The sequence below is a fragment of the Saccopteryx leptura genome, chromosome 13, assembly GCF_036850995.1.
Source record: "Saccopteryx leptura isolate mSacLep1 chromosome 13, mSacLep1_pri_phased_curated, whole genome shotgun sequence".
Lineage (NCBI taxonomy): Eukaryota > Metazoa > Chordata > Mammalia > Chiroptera > Emballonuridae > Saccopteryx > Saccopteryx leptura.
Genome location: NC_089515.1, coordinates 25,868,287 through 25,889,300, shown reverse-complemented (window position 1 = coordinate 25,889,300; position 21,014 = coordinate 25,868,287). Strand labels below are relative to the sequence as shown.

The 21,014-nt window shown below is 39.8% G+C and overlaps 1 protein-coding gene and 1 long non-coding RNA gene across 8 annotated transcripts in view; one reads left to right on the top strand and one right to left on the bottom strand.

The window, feature by feature from the left end:
* FBXW4 (F-box and WD repeat domain containing 4) overlaps positions 1 to 5,614 on the bottom strand; it is a 96,347-nt gene extending 90,733 nt beyond the window's left edge. For 3 of the 6 annotated variants that reach the window (XM_066355952.1, XM_066355955.1, XM_066355954.1), the window contains exon 1: positions 4,859 to 5,614. In XM_066355952.1, coding sequence (XP_066212049.1) covers positions 4,859 to 5,568 — 710 coding nt within the window. In that variant the 5' untranslated portion in view covers positions 5,569 to 5,614. Of the gene's footprint in view, positions 1 to 4,420; positions 4,574 to 4,858 lie in introns of all 6 variants that reach the window. The other 3 variants (XM_066355958.1, XM_066355959.1, XM_066355956.1) reach the window with 3 other exon arrangements.
* LOC136385080 (uncharacterized) overlaps positions 4,898 to 21,014 on the top strand; it is a 34,256-nt gene continuing 18,139 nt past the window's right edge. The window contains exons 1-3 of one of the 2 annotated variants that reach the window (XR_010747697.1): positions 4,898 to 4,992; positions 9,108 to 9,253; positions 13,447 to 13,543. This is a non-coding gene — a long non-coding RNA (uncharacterized lncRNA). Of the gene's footprint in view, positions 4,993 to 5,866; positions 5,934 to 9,107; positions 9,254 to 13,446; positions 13,544 to 21,014 lie in introns of those variants that run through there. The other variant, XR_010747698.1, reaches the window with a different exon arrangement.

Genomic DNA, 21,014 nt, shown 5'->3' with positions numbered 1-21,014 from the left:
ACATAAGTCCCTTCTATATGCTCACGGTCTTGGAGTTTATGTTTGGAGATACTTACTGCACTAGACCATTTCCTGCTTCCACAGGTGTATTGTCTTATTTATGTTAAGCATGTATACTGAACTCAACTTTTATTAACTCACAAAACATTAAAAATAGGGCCTTTCCAAAATGGCTCAGGATAAATAACATCCATATACGAAACCTTGCAACTAACCAGAGAACAAGTGACTCCCCTCCCTAAGTAAGGCAGAAAGGTGAAGGAGAAAGCCGAAGCTACTTTAAGTTGGCAATTGTTTTCTGAAAATCATTGTTTAGGCCTTAAATGTAACCAGTCAGTAATATCCTCTGTTCAGAGTTAGGAAAGGAAACTTTATGCTTTCTGGGCCAAAAAAAAAAAGCTCTTAGGTACAATCATTTTAAAACAAACAAACACACTCTGCTTATCTGTGTCCATCTCACCACTCTGGACGTTAATCATCACTGAAATAGATACCCCAGTTCTCTAGCCTCAAAGTGCTCCAAACCTACAAGACTCTGTCTGAGGAATGAACGTACATGCCAGGGCAAACACCTCACAGCCTTACTCCCTAAACACCTATTGTTAGTTCTAAGCAAATCTATCACAGGCAAATGCAAGAGCACCCAAGAATTACTCAAAGGATATTTAAAATAAAATTCAGGTTTGAAAACATGTAGGACTTAATTTGGGAGAAAGAGGATTAAGTAAGTTTTCTTTAACAAGACTGGCCAAAGTAGTTTTAAAAAACAGATTTACATATACAGAAATACTTTTTCCTTTCTAGTCTTTGCTCTTGTTGATTTTCAGTTATCAGAATATTTACAAAACATAAAAGAATATTTGCAGATAGCATCTTTGCTCTTCTGCCTGTCATCCAAACTACCTACATTTAGCCTACGTTATAAACTGACAGACTTAAATTCCACTGTTTTGGTTTTGAAGACTAAACTAGGTTAGTTTTCCCCCTACTCTAGGGAAAACTTAAAAGATTGCTATATGAAACATTTCCTTGATTTTTATATTAAAGATAAGTTCTATTCCCCCAGGCTTCATAAAACATTCAAACAAAACTGATTTTAAACCAGGTGACTGACTCAAACTGTTTCTGTGTCTGCTTGAAAAAAAAAAATCCTCGGGATACCTACCAGTGTTCACTGTTTGGGCAAGAGGCCTAAAGGGAAGCAAATTATTTGTTTGTGGTTTTAAAGTGGTCAAAATGCCTTCAAGCACAAGTATAAGACCATTAACAAATCACAAGAAACCAAAGCAGTTCATCTTACTCAACAAAGCTATGATCAGTTAGAAACAGCCAAACTGAATGGGACTTGCCCTGGGCCGGAAGGTCAGTAAACCTTAGCAGTTTGTGTTTCTGAGAATCAAGAGGCTCTCCGGCAGGGAGTGCATACCCTAAGCCCACAGGTTCTGCTGTCATGTTTCCAAAAACATTCAGGACAGGTGAGAGAAACTAAGCAGTGTGTGTGTTTTCCCTCACCTTCTGTCTTTAGGCAGCATCTCCAAGTCAAACCATCTCCACTTTTGCAAAATACAGACTGACTAGAGAATTTCCATTTTACAACAATTTATCAAGTGCCTACTGAGTGTGAAGCACTTACACATTTAAGCCTCATTTTATCAGGTATGTTATTCTCATTCTTTAGAAATAAAACTGGTACAGTGAAGTTGTATGGCTTCTTAAAAAATGAAGTTTTATGTTGTACTTACAAAAACTTACCCCACTGTCCAGTTGCAATTAGCCTAAAGCATGAACTAACTACAAGCCTGCCACAATCCAAGCAGCCATATTCTCACTGAACTTTGGGCCCCGGCACCCTGATGCACTAAGAGGAATGGGGTGCATGCCATCTCCCTCCAGGGATAACAACCACCTCTCTTGGTGGCTTATCACGTCTCTACAGCTGTCCAGAAACAGATCACACTGGTAAACACTGTCTCCACCTGCTCTAACACACATAACTTTTCCCCTCCACTCAGAAAACACAAACAGTAACCTTGCTCTTTATCAAGTACTGCAGTAAAACAACTTCCCTACAAGTTGGAAGATACCTCATCCTAGGACACAGGCAAGAAATCAAAACACATGACTAATAAATAATAAAGCCATATCACTTTGCAGTCTCAAAGCACTATAAATAAGTTTATACCATAAACTAATTTTTATTTTATTGCTATTATTGCTTATAGAACACACACTCATTCCCATTAACTCTTTTAGAGCATATGAAAAGAAAAATAAACATCAACTCTTTCATTTGTTCATTCAATCTCTATAAGGAGAGAGAGAAAGCCAAACTTTGCTTCGGCTGGCTTGGGTTCCAGTCATTTTAACCAACTTCTCTAATAGGTCAACCGATACAGTATCTGCAAGTTTTTCTTATAAGAAATACAGGTAATAAGACAACATTCCCCCCCAGATCACAGAGAACTATTATTATTGACAACAAAATTACACTAAAATAAAAGCTAAAAAAAATGATCAGGTTTATAAAAGATTAACCTTATACATCATTAATATCCACCTAGAAAACATACTGAAAAAGGATTCCATTCATAATAAAAACAAAATATATAACATATTTAGGAATAAGTGTAACAATAGGTATATGAGAACTTTATAGTGAAAACTACAAAAACTTTTGAAAAGGTACAGAATTTATTTTTGCTTGGTTGAGTGGAAGTAGAGATGTCACACACACACACACACACACACACACACACACACACACGACAAGGATAATCTAACCCTAACAGATATTAGACCCTATCAAAAAACAACAATATTTAAAATAGCATGGAAATGGAAAAATAAAATATATCTGTGGAAGAAAATGGAGAGTTCAGCTATAGACTCTATATGTGTATATACATATAAACTTAATAATTGACAAAATAAGCTTTATAAAACAAAGAAAAAGACAAAAATTACTTAACATAAAATACAATAATAACTAGGTAGCCATTTAGAAAATAAAAGTGTTGAACTCACTCCTTTGTATACAAAAGTGATAATGATGGAAGTGTTAACTATTTTTTAAAAATCAGAGTATAAGAAAACTAGTAGCTATTCAAAAAGATTTAACAGGTCTATCTTAGAAATTTCTCAGATTTGTGGAAAAAAAGAAAATAAAACACAAAAGACTGACAGATTCTGAGATTCTGATACACCGGGGTGGACAAAGTAGGTTTACAGTTGTAAGTATGTAAAAGAGTTTATTCTTGCATTATTATTAATTATCGCATTATTTTCCATAAATAACTGTAAACCTACTTTTTCTCACCTCTGTATTTAAATGTAAAACTTTTATAGGCTAAAAACAGTAAAGTAAAAAGAACTGGGAAAAAATACTTGCATCAAAGATGGCAAACTATAGCCTAGTATCTATGACCCAGAAAGATTCCAAATTTATAAGAAAACACCAAGACCCCAATAATAAATGGGCAAAGACTAGGAATAGACAACCTCACAGGTAAAACAAACACATGGGAAAATATTTATCCTGATCAGTGGTAAAAGAAATGCAAAATAACAAAACTTTTAAATACCATTGTATGCCCCAATATAGCACAGATTTTTTAAATTCTCACATGAAATTGGCTTAATCATTCACTGCTGGTACCACTATGACTTGGTACACCTTTAAAACCATAACCTTTGATCTAATAATGCCAATCTTGAGAATATATCCTAACTAATTTAAAAAGAGATATGTATTAGATGGTGACATCTCAATAAAGCTGTTATCAAAAGAACATTATTCATTTCATTGTTATCTATAATAGCAAAAGGCTGGACATAATATAAACATTTAATATTAGAGAAGTGTTTTTAATCTCATTGTGGTACAGCCCACAAACATTTATTATGCACCTAGGTCTGTTAGGGTCAGTAAGATAGCAACTAAGAGGAAGAAAGAAGAGTGCAACTAAACAGTAATTTTTTTAAATGAATAGTTGATAGTTGTCTAGAGGTGGTGGTATTATAGCTTTTTATGTTTTAAAACGACTTCATGTTGTTATACTGTATTAGAACCACCTTTTATTTTTAACCCAAACTGGATGGAGTTGGGTGCAATCTGAAAGCTTTTCACTCCCCCAACTCCATACGTTTTTCCCTTCTATTTAATAACTTAAGTGGTTCTGAAAACTTGTTCACTCACAGTTCTCAGATCCTACCAAGAACAAGCCCAGTTGCAATTCCATGCCTTTTTATATAGCCTAAACCTAACCCAGCCTCCTGCCATAAGCTGGCAGCCTTTTGTGTGTGATTCTGCCTGTATCTATCAAGTCATAAACTATAGTTGACACTTGGACCAAGGGCCTTCTTTTCAGGTCTGAGCCCTTTCTCCATATTCAATTTTATCTGAGCCCTGAAGCCTAACAACCTTTGGAAGAGGGTGAAAGGATGAATGTCCATAAAACGTTCTGACAGCCCACACAGTGAACGTGAGTCCTAGACCTGGACCACAGGAGGCCTCCAAAGCCACACACCAGCCGGGCTCTCTGGGACTGAGGAACTCGGGGAGTCTGTGAAAAGTCTGTGAAAAGACACAATTAAGAGCTGAAGGGAGTGCTTAAGATGGCTAATTGTGAGGAGCCGCCCACGGGGAGGATGCAGACTGAGGGATGCTCTGGGAGGCTTCTGGGATGGGGGCCTCCGAGAAGAGAAGGGTGCTTGGGGAGGGACCAAGGCGGAGGCCGGGTCAGGGCCTCGGAATTCGGGGTGCGACACGGTCCCAGGCTGACCAGGCCGCGGCGCCCCGCCCTTTCCCGGGACGCGGGCCGGCCCGGGGCGGGGAGCGGGCGGGCAAGCAGGCGCTTACAGGTCGGTGCCGAGCCGCGAGAAGCCGGAGTTGAGCGAGGCCCGGGCTATCCGGCGCCAGAGCAGGTCGCAGCTGGTGAAGCGCCGCAGCCAGCGGCACACCTGAGCCAGGCGGCCGAGGGCCCGCATGTCCAGGTAGGAGCAGATGAGCAGCAGCAGCTCCTCCGGCAGGCGCCAGAGCGCGGGCCCCGCGGCGGGGCGGCCGGGCGGCTCCCTGGCCGCCGCCTCCTCCTCGGCCTCCGCCACCAAGGCCGCCCCTGCCCCCGCGATGCCGCCCCACGCCTCAGCCTCCCGTCCCTCTGCTCTCCCAGGACTCGCGTCCTCCCGCCGCCCCGTCCTGACCCTCCGTTCCTCCTGCCCATCGTCTCTGCCTTCGGCCTCCTTCCCCGCCCCTGCGCTCGCCTCATCTCCCCTCACGCTCCTTCTCGCCCCTTCCTCCACGCTTCCGCCGCCCTCTCCTTCCTCCCCCGGGCCTGCCCGCGCTGCCGCCTCGGCTCCCCGCCCCGCTGCCCCCTTCGCCCGCTGCGGCTCCGGCCTCCCTTCCGCCCCGCGTCCACTTCCGCCCTGTCTCGCTCCTGCTCTTCCCTTCCCCTTCCTTCGCTTCCCCCTCGCGACCCTCCCTTCCTGCAGTTTCCTCGCCTCCCCACCCTCGTCCTCGCCTTCGCCCGGCCCGCCGTTCCCCGGGAGCCCCGAGCGGCCCTGGCTGCCCATGAACGGCCGCGGGACCGGCCGACGCGCCGCCGAGCCCGAGCCGCCGCCGCCGCTGCCCCGGGAGGAGGCGACACCATGTCGGACCGGGTCACATGGGGCGGCGCGGGCCGAGACTTGGGCCCGCCCCTCGCCTCCGCGGCCGTGCCGCGGCCTCGGAGTTCAGGCCGGGGAGCTAACCTCCCTCCGCTAGCCCTGGGCCGCCCGGAGCGTTGGTGCGACCACACGCACCATCGTCTAGTGCGTGAGGCCCAAGAGCCCGGCCAGAGACCGCAAGAGGGGCTTCCGCCTTCGGGAAGCGGCTGGTTGGAGCTCCTGCCCTCAAGAAGCACCCACTCGGATAGCCTGAGAGCTCTACTCTTCCTCAGGTGATGCCTCCTTTCAACAAGCCACGTACCAGCGCCCCACAAACTGCCGCCCCCTAGAAGTTAGCAGAGTCCTTAGCCCAGGTCCTCGCACAGCGCGTGGACCACGGTCCTGGCAATGAACTGGTTATTTAGACATTTGGGAAGGTTTGTAGCCCTATATAGATCCTGAGTCTGTAACTCCCCAGTCATCAGCAAATGGCAAAGCTAGGGGCTTCTTATTAGTCACCACCTGAATGTACGGGCATTCTCCAAGGTCACTCGGGAGCCCTTCCCCACCACCCATTCCTTTCTCAAGGGCACCAATCTGAAGGGAGAGCTAAGAAAAACCTACTGAAGTCTAGATATGCTGGCACGCCCCCTCCCCTATCCCCAGTCACACGTGGCTATTGGGCATTTGAAATGTGGCTAATCCAAATTGAGGTGGGCTGTAAGTGTGAAGTGCACACCAGATTTTGAAGACTTATACAAGAAAAATAATCAACTCTGTCAATAATGTTATATTAATTACCTGTTGAAGTGATAAGATTTTTGATACGTTGGACTAAATAAAATATATTTTAATGTAACTACAAGAAAATTTGAAATTATACATGTGATTTACATTTGTGGCCCGCATTATTTTTCCATTGGACAAACACTAGACTAGACAGTGAAATTTGGTGGGGAGGGAGGAAACTGCCTGTTCCTGTCTGTGTATCCTGTACCCCAAATTCTAATAGGAAGGATTTGAGGGTTTTATTTGGTATCTACATCTTGAGACCCATTTCAGCTACAAAAATGAATGAGAAATCAACTCTGGAAATTATTCCACGCCTCAGCATAGCCAAGAAGAGACCTACGGAAGCAACTACATTGCATTATGGTGCTGCAGAAGCATCATGTAACAAGGTCAGACTAGAATCTGGCTGTGTCCTAGAATTACTTTTTGATCTTAGCAAAACAAAAACAAAAAACCCCACCTATCTTGGCCTTTTAGTGTTCTCAATCTGTAGCAGAGATAATGCCTCTGCCTTACTTTCGAGGGATAAATGAGATGATCCCTGTAAAATGCTTTGAACTTCGCTAAGAAAATTCTCAATAATAGTTAAGGTCAAATCCTGTTAGAAAAAAAAAAAATACCCTTACCAAAGTGGTAGGGTAGAAAAGGATTTCTAAACTCCAGCCAGTACACTTATACCATCTCTTTGAGATCATTGTAAAGAAATTATTTATTCATACTGTTAGAAAGCTATTAAGGTAGAAACTCTGCAAATTGAGGTAATGTCATCATCAATTCAGCAGTCATTGATTTTGCTACATTTGTGTACTGTGAGTGACCCTGGAAAGAAGACAGAGATGAACATAGCTTATGGTTCCTGCATTTTGTGTTCCGAGTTGTGTTAGACACATCTATAATTTCTTACCGTTTGGTTATATTTTAAGCGTTCCTTCACCCAGAGCAAAGCTGAGTAGTTTATCCACTTTGCACCTAGTTTTTGGAGGAGAACTTGAAGGCACAGAAAATTATTTAATTAATCCAACATAAATCAAGTCAGTATTAAAATCATGATTACACAAGTGCAGCTTACTTCTTTATTCCATGTTACCTTCATTGGTGGAGAAATTAAGTCATCATTTATAAACATCAAATTATCCTCTTTCACACCCAAATTAGACATCAAGTGAACAGTTCAAGGTAGACTTTATGGTTTAATGATTGCCAAAAAAAAAAGCCAAAATACTCATTATGTAGAAAGGCAAAGCCAAAATGGAAAATTGGCATATATTCTGTTATTTGGTGGTGATGTATATTTCTAAATTCCTGAGCATTAAAAAAACCCCCACAGGCCTGACCTGTGGTGGTGCAGTGGATGAAGCGTGGACCTGGAAATGCTGAGGTCACCGGTTCAAAACCCTGGGCCTGCCTGGTCAAGGCACATATGGGAGTTGATGCTTCCAGCTCCTCCCCCTTCTCTCTCTCTGTCTCGCTCCTCTCTCTCTCTCTCCTCTCTAAAAAAACGAATAAATAAAATTTAAAAAAAATCTGTTAAAAAAAAAAGATCTCTCTTTTTAAAAAAAAAAAAAAAACCCCCACAAAACTACAGTTTAGTTTCAGCTCAAAGAAGCAATTAGAATTTTTCGTCAACCCTTCACCTACCCCTAAACCAAAAAAAAACACCTCAATTTAGGGGTTAAACCAAACTTGAAAAAAACTGCATCACAAAAATATCATTTTTAAATTTGGGGGGAGGACAGGGTATTTTAAAATATCTGAATAGTATATTATAATCAAAGATAAATATATTAATATCCAGAAATAAGAAAGATAAGAGTACAATGAACTTTAGAACATCTTTAAGAAAACTCATCAACTCCCTTGAAATTCAAATCCAGGATGCAATCATAATGAAATAATATAGGAGGTAAAATTTATCTGTGTTTTTATAAAGCTTTTTATTAAAAAAAAAAGAACACCTTAAATTTGCATATTAATAAGTAAGCTGAAAACATTGGACTACTTTAAACTTAGGATGCTGAAAACTTAGAATTCGTGGCCCTGGCCGGTTGGCTCAGCGGTAGAGCGTCGGCCTAGCGTGTGGAGGACCCGGGTTCGATTCCCGGCCAGGGCACACAGGAGAAGCGCCCATTTGCTTCTCCACCCCTCCGCCGGGCTTTCCTCTCTGTCTCTCTCTTCCCCTCCCGCAGCCAAGGCTCCATTGGAGCAAAGATGGCCCGGGCGCTGGGGATGGCTCTGTGGCCTCTGCCTCAGGCGCTAGAGTGGCTCTGGTCGCAACATGGCGACGCCCAGGATGGGCAGAGCATCGCCCCCTGGTGGGCAGAGCGTCGCCCCTGGTGGGCATGCCGGGTGGATCCCGGTCGGGCGCATGCGGGAGTCTGTCTGACTGTCTCTCCCCGTTTCCAGCTTCAGAAAAATGAAAAAAAAAAAAACAAAAAAAAAAAACCTTAGAATTCGTAAGATACAGGATAGCATAAAAGTAGGTTTACAGTTATTCATATGAAAAATAATACAATAATACTAATACAAGAATAAACTGTTTTGCGTACTCACAAACTTAAACTTACTTTTGCCCCATCCTGTATTAAAACTGAAGACTCAATATAAATTTTATACTGGGTATTTAGAAACACTAATATTAGCTTACTTTTTTTAAAATTTTTATTTTTTCATTTTAGAGAGGAGAGACAGAGAAAGAGAGAGAGTGGGGGAGGAGCAGGAAGAAGCATCAACTCCCATATGTGCCTTGACCAGTCAAGCCCGGGGCTTGGAACCAGCGACCTCAGCATTCCAGGTTGACACTTTATCCACTGCACCACCACAGGTCGGGCTTAGCTTACTTTTAAAGAGAATTTTTTATTTTTGAGAGTGGGGAGAGAGATTAGAAGTATCAACTCGTAGTTGCTTCACTTTAGTTGTTTATTGATTGCTTCTCATATGTGTCTTGATGAAGGCTAGTCAGTGACACCTTGTTCAAGCCAGCAACATTGAGCCAGTGATGCCATGCTCAAGCCAGTGACCTCGAGGTTTTGAACCAGGGACCACAGCATTCAGGCTCAGCGCTCTAGCCTCTGTGCCATCACCAGTCAGGCTGAGAATTTTAAGTATAGGCAAAAAGTTCTTGGTGTATGTCCATGTAGATGACATGCATAGTTGTGAATATTACTGTTATAGTAGCATATAGATGCCTAGGATTGTAAAAGGGCTAGAATTGTGTGTTCTGTCCATTATAAACAGGTGACAATCTCAGATGGGAGCTGTTCCCATAATCAGTAGTACTCCAGTGTCCACATGACCATTGGTTAAGACCTCAGGCCCTAGCCTTTAAAAATAGGCAGATTTAACAGAGGAATTACTCTAAAATGAGTGAAAGAGAAAGAGATTATTTTGTGACTGACAATTTTCAATGTCATACATTGGTTCTGATGCTCATCATTCTTCTGTAATAATAATAGCTTATGTTTATTGGGCACTTCTATATATCAGGCACTATCATAAGAGCTTTTCATGTATTATCTCACTTATTCCTATCAACAACCACATGAAAAAGAGACTATTAACCCATTTTTTTGCAGAAGATGAAACAGGCCTATGATCACATGCTTCCTGAAGGGCAGAGCAGGTACTAAATCCAATCTAACCCCAAAGCTTGAACTCTGAATCATGCCTTTACCATACACAGCAGAAAATGGAATAAGGTGTTGAATTCAGGGTCCTCTAAGATCCCTTACAACTAATAACAACACACCTAATAATACTATACCTGTGCCCTGGCCAGGTAGCTCAGTTAGTCAGAGCGTCATCCCCATATGCCAAAATTGTGCATTTGATTCCAGGTCAGGGCACATACAAGAATCAACCAATGTACATAAATAAGTGGAACAACAAATTGATGTTTCTCTCCTCTAAAGTCAATAAATAAGTACTATTCCTCTATTGAGCAGTGTGGTATCTAAATAAAAGCTCTAGAGTCTCAGCAATTAAACTTGCTCCTGTTCTTGTCTCGGTTACTTTTTAGGAGTCAACCATGTAGATCAGGGGTCGGGAACCTTTTTGGCTGAGAGAGACATGAACACCACATATTTTACAATGTAATTCTGTGAGAGCCATACAACGAACCACCCGTGTACATTACGCATTATCCAATAAAAATTTGGTGTTGTCCCGGAAGACAGCTGTGATTGGCTCCAGCTACCCGCAACCATGAACATGAGTGGTAGGAAATGAATGGATTGTAATACATGAGAATGTTTTATATTTTTAACATTATTTTTTTTATTAAAGATTTGTCTGCGAGCCAGATGCAGCCATCAAAAGAGCCACATCTGGCTCTCGAGCCATAGGTTCCCGACCCCTGATGTAGACTTATCATACCTTAATGCTTTTCATAATCTTAAAATAAATTTTAGAATTAATGTATCTTGCAAAAGGACATTTAACTTAAGTTTAGTAATTCCTTCATTTTGCTTCAGCTTCAGATTCTTCTGTTAAATTTAAGTAGCAATGTCTGTATTATATGAGCCTTTTTGTAACTTTGTCCCTACCTGTCTGTATGTATATATGTACCATATTTCCCCATGTATAAGACACTCCCATGTATAAGACACACCTTAATTTTGGGGCCTGAAATTTTGGGGGGAAAATATATTACATAAAATTATTGAATTCAAGTTTTATTCATCATAAAATTCATGCAACTGTCATCACTGTCAAAACTCCTATCCATTAGCTTGTCCTCATCTGTTGATGAATCACTGTCTTCAACAATGAGCACAAAAACAAGCGCACAAAAGCAGGAAATGCAAGTAAAAAATCTACAACCACTGTATAAGACGCACCCAGTTTTTAGATCCCAAATATTTCAAAAAAAGGTGCATCTTATACCTGGGAAATACAGTGTATATATGTATGTGTGTATGTATATCTATGGAGATTTTATAGAATGATGTTAATGGTTATTTCTATGTAATAGAATTTTTGGATTTTACTTTGTACCTTTTTGTATTGCTTGATTTTTTTTAATAAGAAGCATATATCCCCTTTATAAAATTAATAGTCTCTCAAAAAGAAAAATAGAGTTGTCATGAGTCCACACACACTATACAACAGGAGAGCTAGAGATTAGATTATTTTCCGTTTTTATCTAGCCACCTAAACTTCTTCAAACTTTATTTATTCTATATAAAATGTGTATCGTGTAACAGTAAAATAAAGAACAAATTAGAGTATTAGAAGAAATAAGAAATAATTTAATTAAGCTTGTTTATTTCAATATTTTAAAAGTTCATTTTACAAATCTCCCATGCAGAAGAATTACAGATAATTTAGGTTACACTTCACCTTCAAGGAGATGGAGTTTAACTCCTCCACCACATACACATACTCACACTCCTAAAAGGACTGCATTCAGTGACTTCCTTTCAAAGAGTACATTATGGAAAGGGGGAAAAAGAGTAACTTTATAGTGGAAAAGCCCGACAAACACTATTTCAGCCAGGCGATCAAGTTCAACATCTACAGTGATAAGTCATGTTGATAGTAGTTATCCTTGATCCAATGTGGAAAATGGTACTTTAGTTCTGTGGTGTTCCTCCTCAAAACTCATATTCCCGGCCTAATAATGAGAAAAACATCGCCAAATCCCAATTGAGGACTGTTCTACAAAACTACCTGACTAGTACTCCTCAAAAATGTCAAGAGCATCAAAAACAAGGGAAATCTGAAAAATTGTCACAGCCAAGAGGAGCCAAAGGTGTCATGACAAGTTATTGTAATGTGGTATCCTAGAACAGAAAAGAGAAAGGACATTAGGTAAAAACTAAGGAAATCTGATGGGTCCATTAATCAATACAAATGAACTATACTAATATAAGATGTTGATAATGAGAGTATGTGGGAACTTTCTATATTGGCTTCACAATTTTTCTGTAAATCTAAATCTCTTCTACAAAATAAAGTTTTTTAAAAGTTCACATTAGGCCCTGGCCAGTTGTCTCAGCGGTAGAGCATCAGCCCAGTGTGTGGAAGTCCCAGGTTCGCTTCCCAGTCAGGGCACACAGGAGAGGCGACCATCTGCTTCTCCACCCTTCCCCTTTCTCTCTCTCTCTCTCTCTCTCTCCCCCCTCCCCTTTCGCAGCTATGGCTCAAATGGATTGAGCAATTTGGCCCCAGGCACTGAGGATGGCTCCATGGCCTTATTAACTTAGGTGCTGAAATAGCTTGGTTGCCAAGCAATGGAACAACAGAGCAGCGGTCCCAGATGGGCAGAGTATCACCCTGTAGGGGGCTTATGGGGTAGATTCTGGTCAGTCTGTCTCTGCCTCCCTGCTTCCCACCTCTCACTTAATAACAAATAAATAAATAAATAAATAATAAAAATAAAAGTTCACATTAACTTTTGTGACTTTTATAGAAAATCTTGCAAAAGTTGTAATGCACATGGATGCAGTGTGTTTCCTGAGTTATAGAGATTCGTGATACCATGAAACCCTATCCTGTCCCTCCAAATGCAAGAAAAAGAAAAAATAAAAATGCACCATAAGTCATCTTCAACTGAAAGCAAACCAAAGTTAAAATTTCTAATTATCCAAATTAACAGCTTTACTAGATTCATTTTCCAAAGGGTCAGATATTTCAAGATACTGTCCTGATTTTACAACTGTGAGAAAACAGACATTTTCAAGTACAAATTGTTATATAAATTATATATGTGTATTTAAATACATAGTGTAAATATGCATATATGTATATAAAATTCAAGGATCATATGGATAGAACAAGTAAGGGGGTGAGCAGGATAGAAATGTAAAATTAACTTTGTGGGAACACAGATATACAGGTTTGCCAATGAAGCAATGCTGTTATTAGTTAGTCTGAGATAGTCTTCTTTCTGTCAGTAGGTGGTGGTTAAAGAGATTTTGAACAAAATGTAGAGCACACCATAAGCATTAGGATCTAAAATAAATTCCTGTATTGCCATAAGGCATCAGAATTTGTAATTTTTCTGATCTCTGTCAGGGAGAAGACTGTGTCATTTAACAACTGATAATAGAAGATACAAAACTTGAAGACAAACCTGACCCAGTGGTGTCACAGTGGGTAGAGCGTCAACCAGGTATGCTGAGGTCACTGGTTCAAAACTCAAGGTCACTGACTTGAGCACAGGATCGTGGACAGGATTCTAAGGTTGCCAGCTTAAGCGGAGAGGGTGCACACTTGAGCCCAAGGTCACCAGCTTGAGCAAGGGGTCGCTGGCTCAACTTGAGCCCAAGGTCACACTGGTCTGGTCCAGGCACATACGAGAAGGAATCAATGCACAACTGAAGTGAAGTAACCAGTTGGTGATGCTTTCTTTCTCTGTCCCTCCCTTACTCTCTCTCTCTCTCTCTCTCTCAAAAAGAAAGAAAAAAAAAACTTGCAGATGAACCACAAAATCTTTCAAAGCTTTTACGATTACCTCGAGGTTTCTTTAAAATTACACACACACACACACAGCCTGACCTGTGGTGGTGCAGTGGATGAACCCTCAACTTCGAATGCTGAGGTCTTCAGTTCAAAACTCCCTGACTTGCCTGGTCAAGGCACATATGAAAAGCAACTATAGGTTGATGCTTCCTGCTTGTCTACTCTCCAGCTTTCTCCCTTTCCCTTTCTCTCTCAAATCAATAAATAAAAATTTAAATATATACATATATATATATACACACACATAAAAATAAGGTCACCACTGAGATAGATTATATACAAATATAATCTTAATGAGTTATTTTTCCAAGAAAAGAATGATACATTCCAGAAAAAATTTTAAGTATCTTCAGTTCTTCTGGAAGAAAGTACCAAGTCAAATATAAAATTCTGATTTCTGATTCTATAGTGAATATTACCATTTAAGAATGCCTAACTTCAGCCTGACCTGTGGTGGCGCAGTGGATAAAGCGTTGACCTGGAATGCTGACGTTGCCGGTTCGGAACCCTGGGCTTGCCTGGTCAAAGCACATATGGGAGTTGAGGCTTCCTGCTCCTCCCCCCTTCTCTCTCTCTCTCTCTCAATCTCTCTCTCTCTCCTCTAAAATGAATAAAATGAATAAATAAATAAAATAATTTTTAAAAAAAGAATGCCTAACTTCAGATAAATTTTTTCATTTAAGACATGCATTACACTGAATGAACCACAGGATATTATTTATCTTGTCCTAGGTTTTGGGTCCTGTTAAAAGTGTGAAAAATACAAAAGACAACTTTTCTATATTGTTCAATTATTCTATTACTGTACATTATTTTGAACAGATGATAGGTTGTGTTTTGTTGTTAAATATAAAAATCTTGGGTATGAATGGAATAAGGATAGGTCCTATTTAAATTTTGTTTTGTTTTGTTTTAGTAAAAATAAAACTTATTTATACACACATTCTGATATATAAGGTAAACCTCAGTTATGGCTTTTGGACCAAAATTTAACTGTTATCCTTTAAGAACTTGTGTCACTGCTCCTAAAAAAATTATTCAGTATAATGTGCTTTTCTCCTTTCTTATAGCAACTGTTTCAAACACAAATGGAGAAATGAATGAGAAAAGTTTCCTACATTTAAAATCCACCATAGAGAGAAAAGCAGGGAGTCGTCCAGGGTAGCCCCTGGAGATCTTCCCAGGTTTGGCAGGCTGACCTCAAAACAAGGAGTAGAGCTTGAGCTCTTCTTCCTGTAATAGTGCAAGTGTTTCAAACACATGTCTACTCCCCAGCTTTCTCTCTTTCCCTCTTAGACCACCTGCTCCTAACACAGGACAGTGGCCACTAGACCACCAGCTCCATTGCTTCAACACCAGCTCTCCTTCACAAGGGATGACAGGCTTTACCCTAAAAGAGTTTCCTAGTAAAAACGTGAGCAAAGAGAAGTTAAATGTCACATCTACAACAGGAGTTCATAAATTAGGAACAAAATGGCCTGACCAGGCAGTGGCGCAGTGGATGGAGCTTTGGCCTAGGATGCTGAGGACCCTGGTTCAAAACCCCAAGGTCACTGGCTTGAGCACAGACTCACCAGGTTGAGCACAGGGTTCACTGGCTTGAGCATGGGATCATAGAGATGACCCCATGGCCACTGGCTTGAGCCCAAAGGTTGCTTGCTTGAAGCCCAAGGTTGCTGGTATGAGCCCAAGGTCGCTGGCTTGAGCAATGGGTCACTAGTTCAGCTGGAGCCCCTGGTCAAGGCACATATGAGAAAGCAATCAATGAAAAACTAAGTACTGCAACTATGAGTTGATGCTTCTCATCTCTCTCCCTTCCTGTCTGTCTGTCTATCTCTGTCTCTCTCTGTCTCTCTCTCTCTCTCATGTACACTGAAAAAAAAAGGAACAAAATATACAGATTACAAAACTGAAACTGAAGTTAGTCTAATAGTACAACCAATCAATAGATATCAGCCCTGGCAAGACAGACTGAAGAATTCAAATCTTCACTTGGCAAGGGCCTGGGCCTTCAAGTGCTATGAAGCCACCAAAAAGTAGAAAGGAACTTTGCCAAGGTGCTCATGCATCCGTTAAGCATGAGCAATCTCAGTGGATGTGTGGTATAACCCAGAAGATTTAATCTATAATTTCTCAAGATCTCCTTCTCTTGGCTTACTCAACAATAGAGAAGAATCACAATAGTCAGGCCCCATGGCTTGCCAAGCTCTTCCAAGAGAGTTGGAAGAGCTTTCCAATTTCCCTAATTTGAGTCTTTAGACATGTATGAGATAGAGTGTTGAATTGGTGTTCAGTTAAAGGGATGTAAAGCAACATTTAATATTTTGTAAGTTAAGAAAATTTAAAGTTAATATTAGCAATTAGAAGAAAATTCCCAATTCAGTATACTGTTAACCCACTTAGGGAAATCAATGAACAATGGCATTTTAAATGTTTAAGCAGTTAAGTGATAACACTATCTAGGTGGGATCTACGATAAGACGGAGAGGAAGTAACTGAAGTCTTAGCATCACGCAACTTTCATAATGCTTTCTTTTGAAAACTATAAAACCATATTCCTTTGGATAATTTTTAAAGTTTTTAAAAGTTATAAAATAAAAATTTTAAATCTGTTTAAGAGTCTTCCATGTTACAATTAAAATCACTTCTTTGCCTTGGCCAGATAGCTTGGTTGGCTGGAGCATTGTCCCAGAGCAGAGGTTGCTGGTTCGATCCCTAGTCAGGGCACACACAGAGACAGATCGATGTTCTCATCTCTGTCTCTGTCTCTCCTTTCTCCTCTCTTTAAAATCAATAAAATAAAAATTCCAAAAATATTTTAAATCACTTCTTAGCAGTACCCAAGATAGAGGCATGGAATCAACTAGAAAATAAATGAGAATAGAAGTGTTTGGAACAAATATGTTCCAAACTATTTACATAAGTCATGGCACATCCATAAAATAGAATAATAAGCAGCTGTTAAAAAGAACAAGGCAGTGGTGCAGTGGATAGAGCATCAGACTAGGACGCAGAGGATCCAGGTTCGAAACCCTGAGGTCTCCAGCTTGAGCATGGCCTCGTCCGGTTTGAACAAGGCTCACCAGCTTGAGACCAAGGTCGCTGGCTCGAGCAAGGGGTCACTCAGTCTGCAATAGCCCTCCACCCACGGTCAAGGCACATATGAGAAAGCAATCAGTGAACAACTAAGATGCCGCAACGAAAAATTGATGCTTCTCATCTCTCTCCCTTCCTGTCTGTCTGTCCCTATCTGTCCCTCTCTCTGTCTCTCTCTGTCTCTGTCACACAAAAGAAAAAGAAAAAGGGAGATCATATGCATTATTATAGAAGGATCTCTAATACACACTAAGTGAAAAAAGCAAAATGCATAACTGTACATAATATTGCCATCTGTCAGGGGGAACTATATCTGTGTCCTTTTACTTTCATGCCAAATATCTTGGGAGAAATACACTTAGATCAAGAGTTATCTGAATTGAGAAGAATATCCTGTTTGAGTTGCAGATGGGGAATCCTTTCTATTTTTTTATTATTTATTTATTTTTTTAAAAAAAATCTTGAGTTGTTTTGATTTCCCATGAGAGCAGTAACCTTCAGCAAGTGATATTTTTAAAAAGCCCCAAACACACCACAAAACATTCCAAGTGATTTTAACTGCTGAATGAGGTTGGGCTACCTGAGTTTGCTTCTAAGGAGTAGATGAGGGACAGAGTTTCTTGTCACTATATATGCTATTTTATACCTTTTGATGTTTAATTATTAAGTATCTGTGTGTATTACCTGTCAAATAATAAGCTTTATCTCTCTCTAAAAAAAAAAAGAGGTGCTTTCTAAAAAATAAAAGCATTTTCAAGCACGTTTTGGGTAAATGGAAGAGGCATCAGGAAAGAAATTGCCATCACCTGCCAGTAGAGAGCTATAGTGGAGAAGGGGGCTAGGGGGATTTTGCAATATGCTAACCGGGGTGTCAGAGGTAGATCAAAATTAATGCCCAAATTGTGAAAATATGACAATTACTGACAGAAGGAGAAAGAATAAAGTCTGTCTCATTGCATTTAAGTAAGCAGTGATATGTTAGGGAAAAGGACTAAACAGAGAAAATATTGGAAGTCAACTAAAATTAATATAAAGAGAGAAAATCATTTGTGAAATAAAGCTTCAGAATGTTGTGATTGTCACAGTAAAATGTATAAATAAACTTTCAAATGAACTGCATCAGATGCAAAATCAGCAAAACAATTTCACTTTCTTAAAATGCTTACACAAACACACCCCTGAAACACACACATACTTCAGACACACGTTGTGAGTAGCCTGTAAGACCAGCAAGATAATTCTGGACTTTTATGGCTATTTCTTTTTTAGGAGTCATTCTTTGCATTTTTACTGCTCTAAATTTACCTCTCCGAGTCACAGCAATGCAGATTGAGCCTTCTTTCTTTTTTAGTTTTGTTCCCAACCAAATCTTTTGTACATTTCTGGAATTTAAGCCACCTCAGTTACCGCTACTTATCTATAACACCATTGCTTTGAGGGATTAAAGCAGGTTTCTTGTAATACACTTAGATCAAGAGTTATCTGAGTTGAGAAGAATATCCTGTTTGAGTTGCAGATGGGGAATCCTTTCTATTTTTTTATTATTTATTTATTTATTTTTTAAAAATCTTGAGTTGTTTTGATTTCCCATGAGAGCAGTAATCTTCAGCAAGTGATATTTTTAAAAAGCCCCAAACACACCACAAAACATTCCAAGTGATTTTAACTGCTGAATGAGGTTGGGCTACCTGAGTGATTCTCTCTCTTCTCTTCTTTGGCAGAAAGGATTAGAAACCTCCACAGAACTTGCTCTCTATTAAAGTGGAGTGCTGTGCATTCATTGGCAAGAGGTGAATTGTTTTCAGATTACATGCGAAAGAGTGTGTGTGTTTCTTTCCCACATCAAAGACTTGGATGGAAGCAGTTCTGAGTATTGCCAGGGATGCAAGAATTGGTGCTAAAGTGATTAACAAAATTGCTTTCCTGCAAAAGAAGCACAAAACATTACCTAGGGATTAGAGGAGGAGAGGGCAAGATTAAAGGTGATGTTGAATTTTGGGTGGAATATCTTATCCATCTTTTTCAAATCATGCTTCAAGGATTCTGTGACCCCTCCTTAAGGAAACCTGAACAAATCAAAGTCGCGCTTTCTCAAGTTTTGTACACGGGGTTGCTGACATGGTAAAATTAAAACTCGAACATAAGCAGCACTCCCATGTGACCTTCATATCTTTATCTCATGCTACAAATACATTTTGAATGTATTTTGTTCAGCACACACCAATGACTCCATTGATCAAAGGGTCTTGCATTTGTAATTGGTTTGTGTTCACCTGTTGCACTTAAATGATACTGTTTTATAGAATTTCTGGAGTTGTTTGGTTTTAGTAAATCTTGATTTGATTAGTATAGCATCTGTTTTTAAACATATCTTTCACAGTCAAAATCTTCGATCTAGCCAAAATGTTTTTTTATAAGCCTTAAAACCTTTATTCTAAACAATGAAGGAAAAATCATATGGCAAATTTCACAATTTCTAATTTCGGAAATTACTGTAAGGAGTAGTCCTTTTTTCTAACATATCACTGCTTACTTAAATGCAATGAGACAGACTTTATAGGGAAATGCCCTAGGACATGCTTTGTCACTTAGCATTTTTTCTTCTATTTCAAAAACTGAATTTAGGCCTCCCTTCTTCCAAGAAGTCCTCCTGAATTTAGTCTCCCAATCAGAGACAGGCAGAAACATAAAGGTACACGCAACTGTTCTGGTATGAATAAACTTTTTCTTCTTCTCTAGTTTCTTCCTTTAAAACATTAAGTCCAAAAAAGGTATTAAACATACACATATCTGGATAGATGGCAAAAAACATAAAGTTGAATATAATAAGGCAAATAAATAAATTCAGAACAATATATATACAGTATGATACAATTTATGAAAAAAATTAACAAAAAATTTTATATACATGTATATAAAAATACAAAAATTTACAGAATTATACATCTCAGACTCACGGTAGTGGCTGCCCCTGGGAAAGAAGGTAGAAAATGAGATTGGGGGTGAAAGGGAATTTTAGCTACATCTGTAATGCTTATTTCCTTTAAAAGGGGTGGGGAAGCCATTCAGCTAAGATGGTTCACTTAGACACAGGAGATATGAACTATCATCGAAATTCTTGTCTAAAAAACACAGCAGAGGTTTGAGACCTCATCTTTGTCCTCAAATTATTCTTTCATATAATGTACAGATATTTTTTGTCAGACACTAGTCATGTCTCACGTTCTTTATAACAACAATAAACCTGTTTTAAAGTGATTAAATAATTCGGGATAGTTGTGACATCCTCTTTTTCTACAATAACTTTATGCTCAGAAGTCAATATACTGTAGAGATGGAGATTAATCTCTGTGTGTGTTCTGTAGAGAGGAAAACACACCATGAGTCCTCAGTAGAAAAGAATAAATAGAGGAATAAATAAATAAGCCCTGTTTGCTTGCCGCCCACATGCAATAGTTTGTGGGGTGTTTTCATTTTGAAGTTGTTTCTCCAGGTTGCCTATGTGACTTCTTCACTTTCAGGAACTTGTTGAGAACAATCATTTTTTATCTGTCCTTCCTGTAGGGTCCCGTAAGGTCACTGGACATAAGATAGCTGTGAAATTTGACATTGTTCCAATTTAAATGCCTTATTCCAGCAAGTGCAAGACTGTGGACGCTTCGGTGTGGGGATTGCCACGGCCAGGCCATTTCTGAGACTCGCCAGCCCTCCAGGCTTCAAAGCCTGCCATCCTTGATCTCACTAAAGAATGTTTTTGAATTCTATGTCCATCTAGTGGTTGCCTGCAAAGATCTACTTGGCTTTTTCTTTCTTCCTTTTCTTTCACACTTGATCAGTGAGATTCTGTTTGTGATGGGGGTTTTGCCCCCCTTGGTCTTTAATTCTTTCACAGGTGGTTTCAAAGTGTCTATCCTTAGCCACTGCTTTCTATAAACAAGCAGGAATTCATGAACCGCAGTTACTGATGGCTCTCCTCACGGAGCAATTCTCCCCTCACTTTGAAAATAGACTGTTTTGTGGACAGT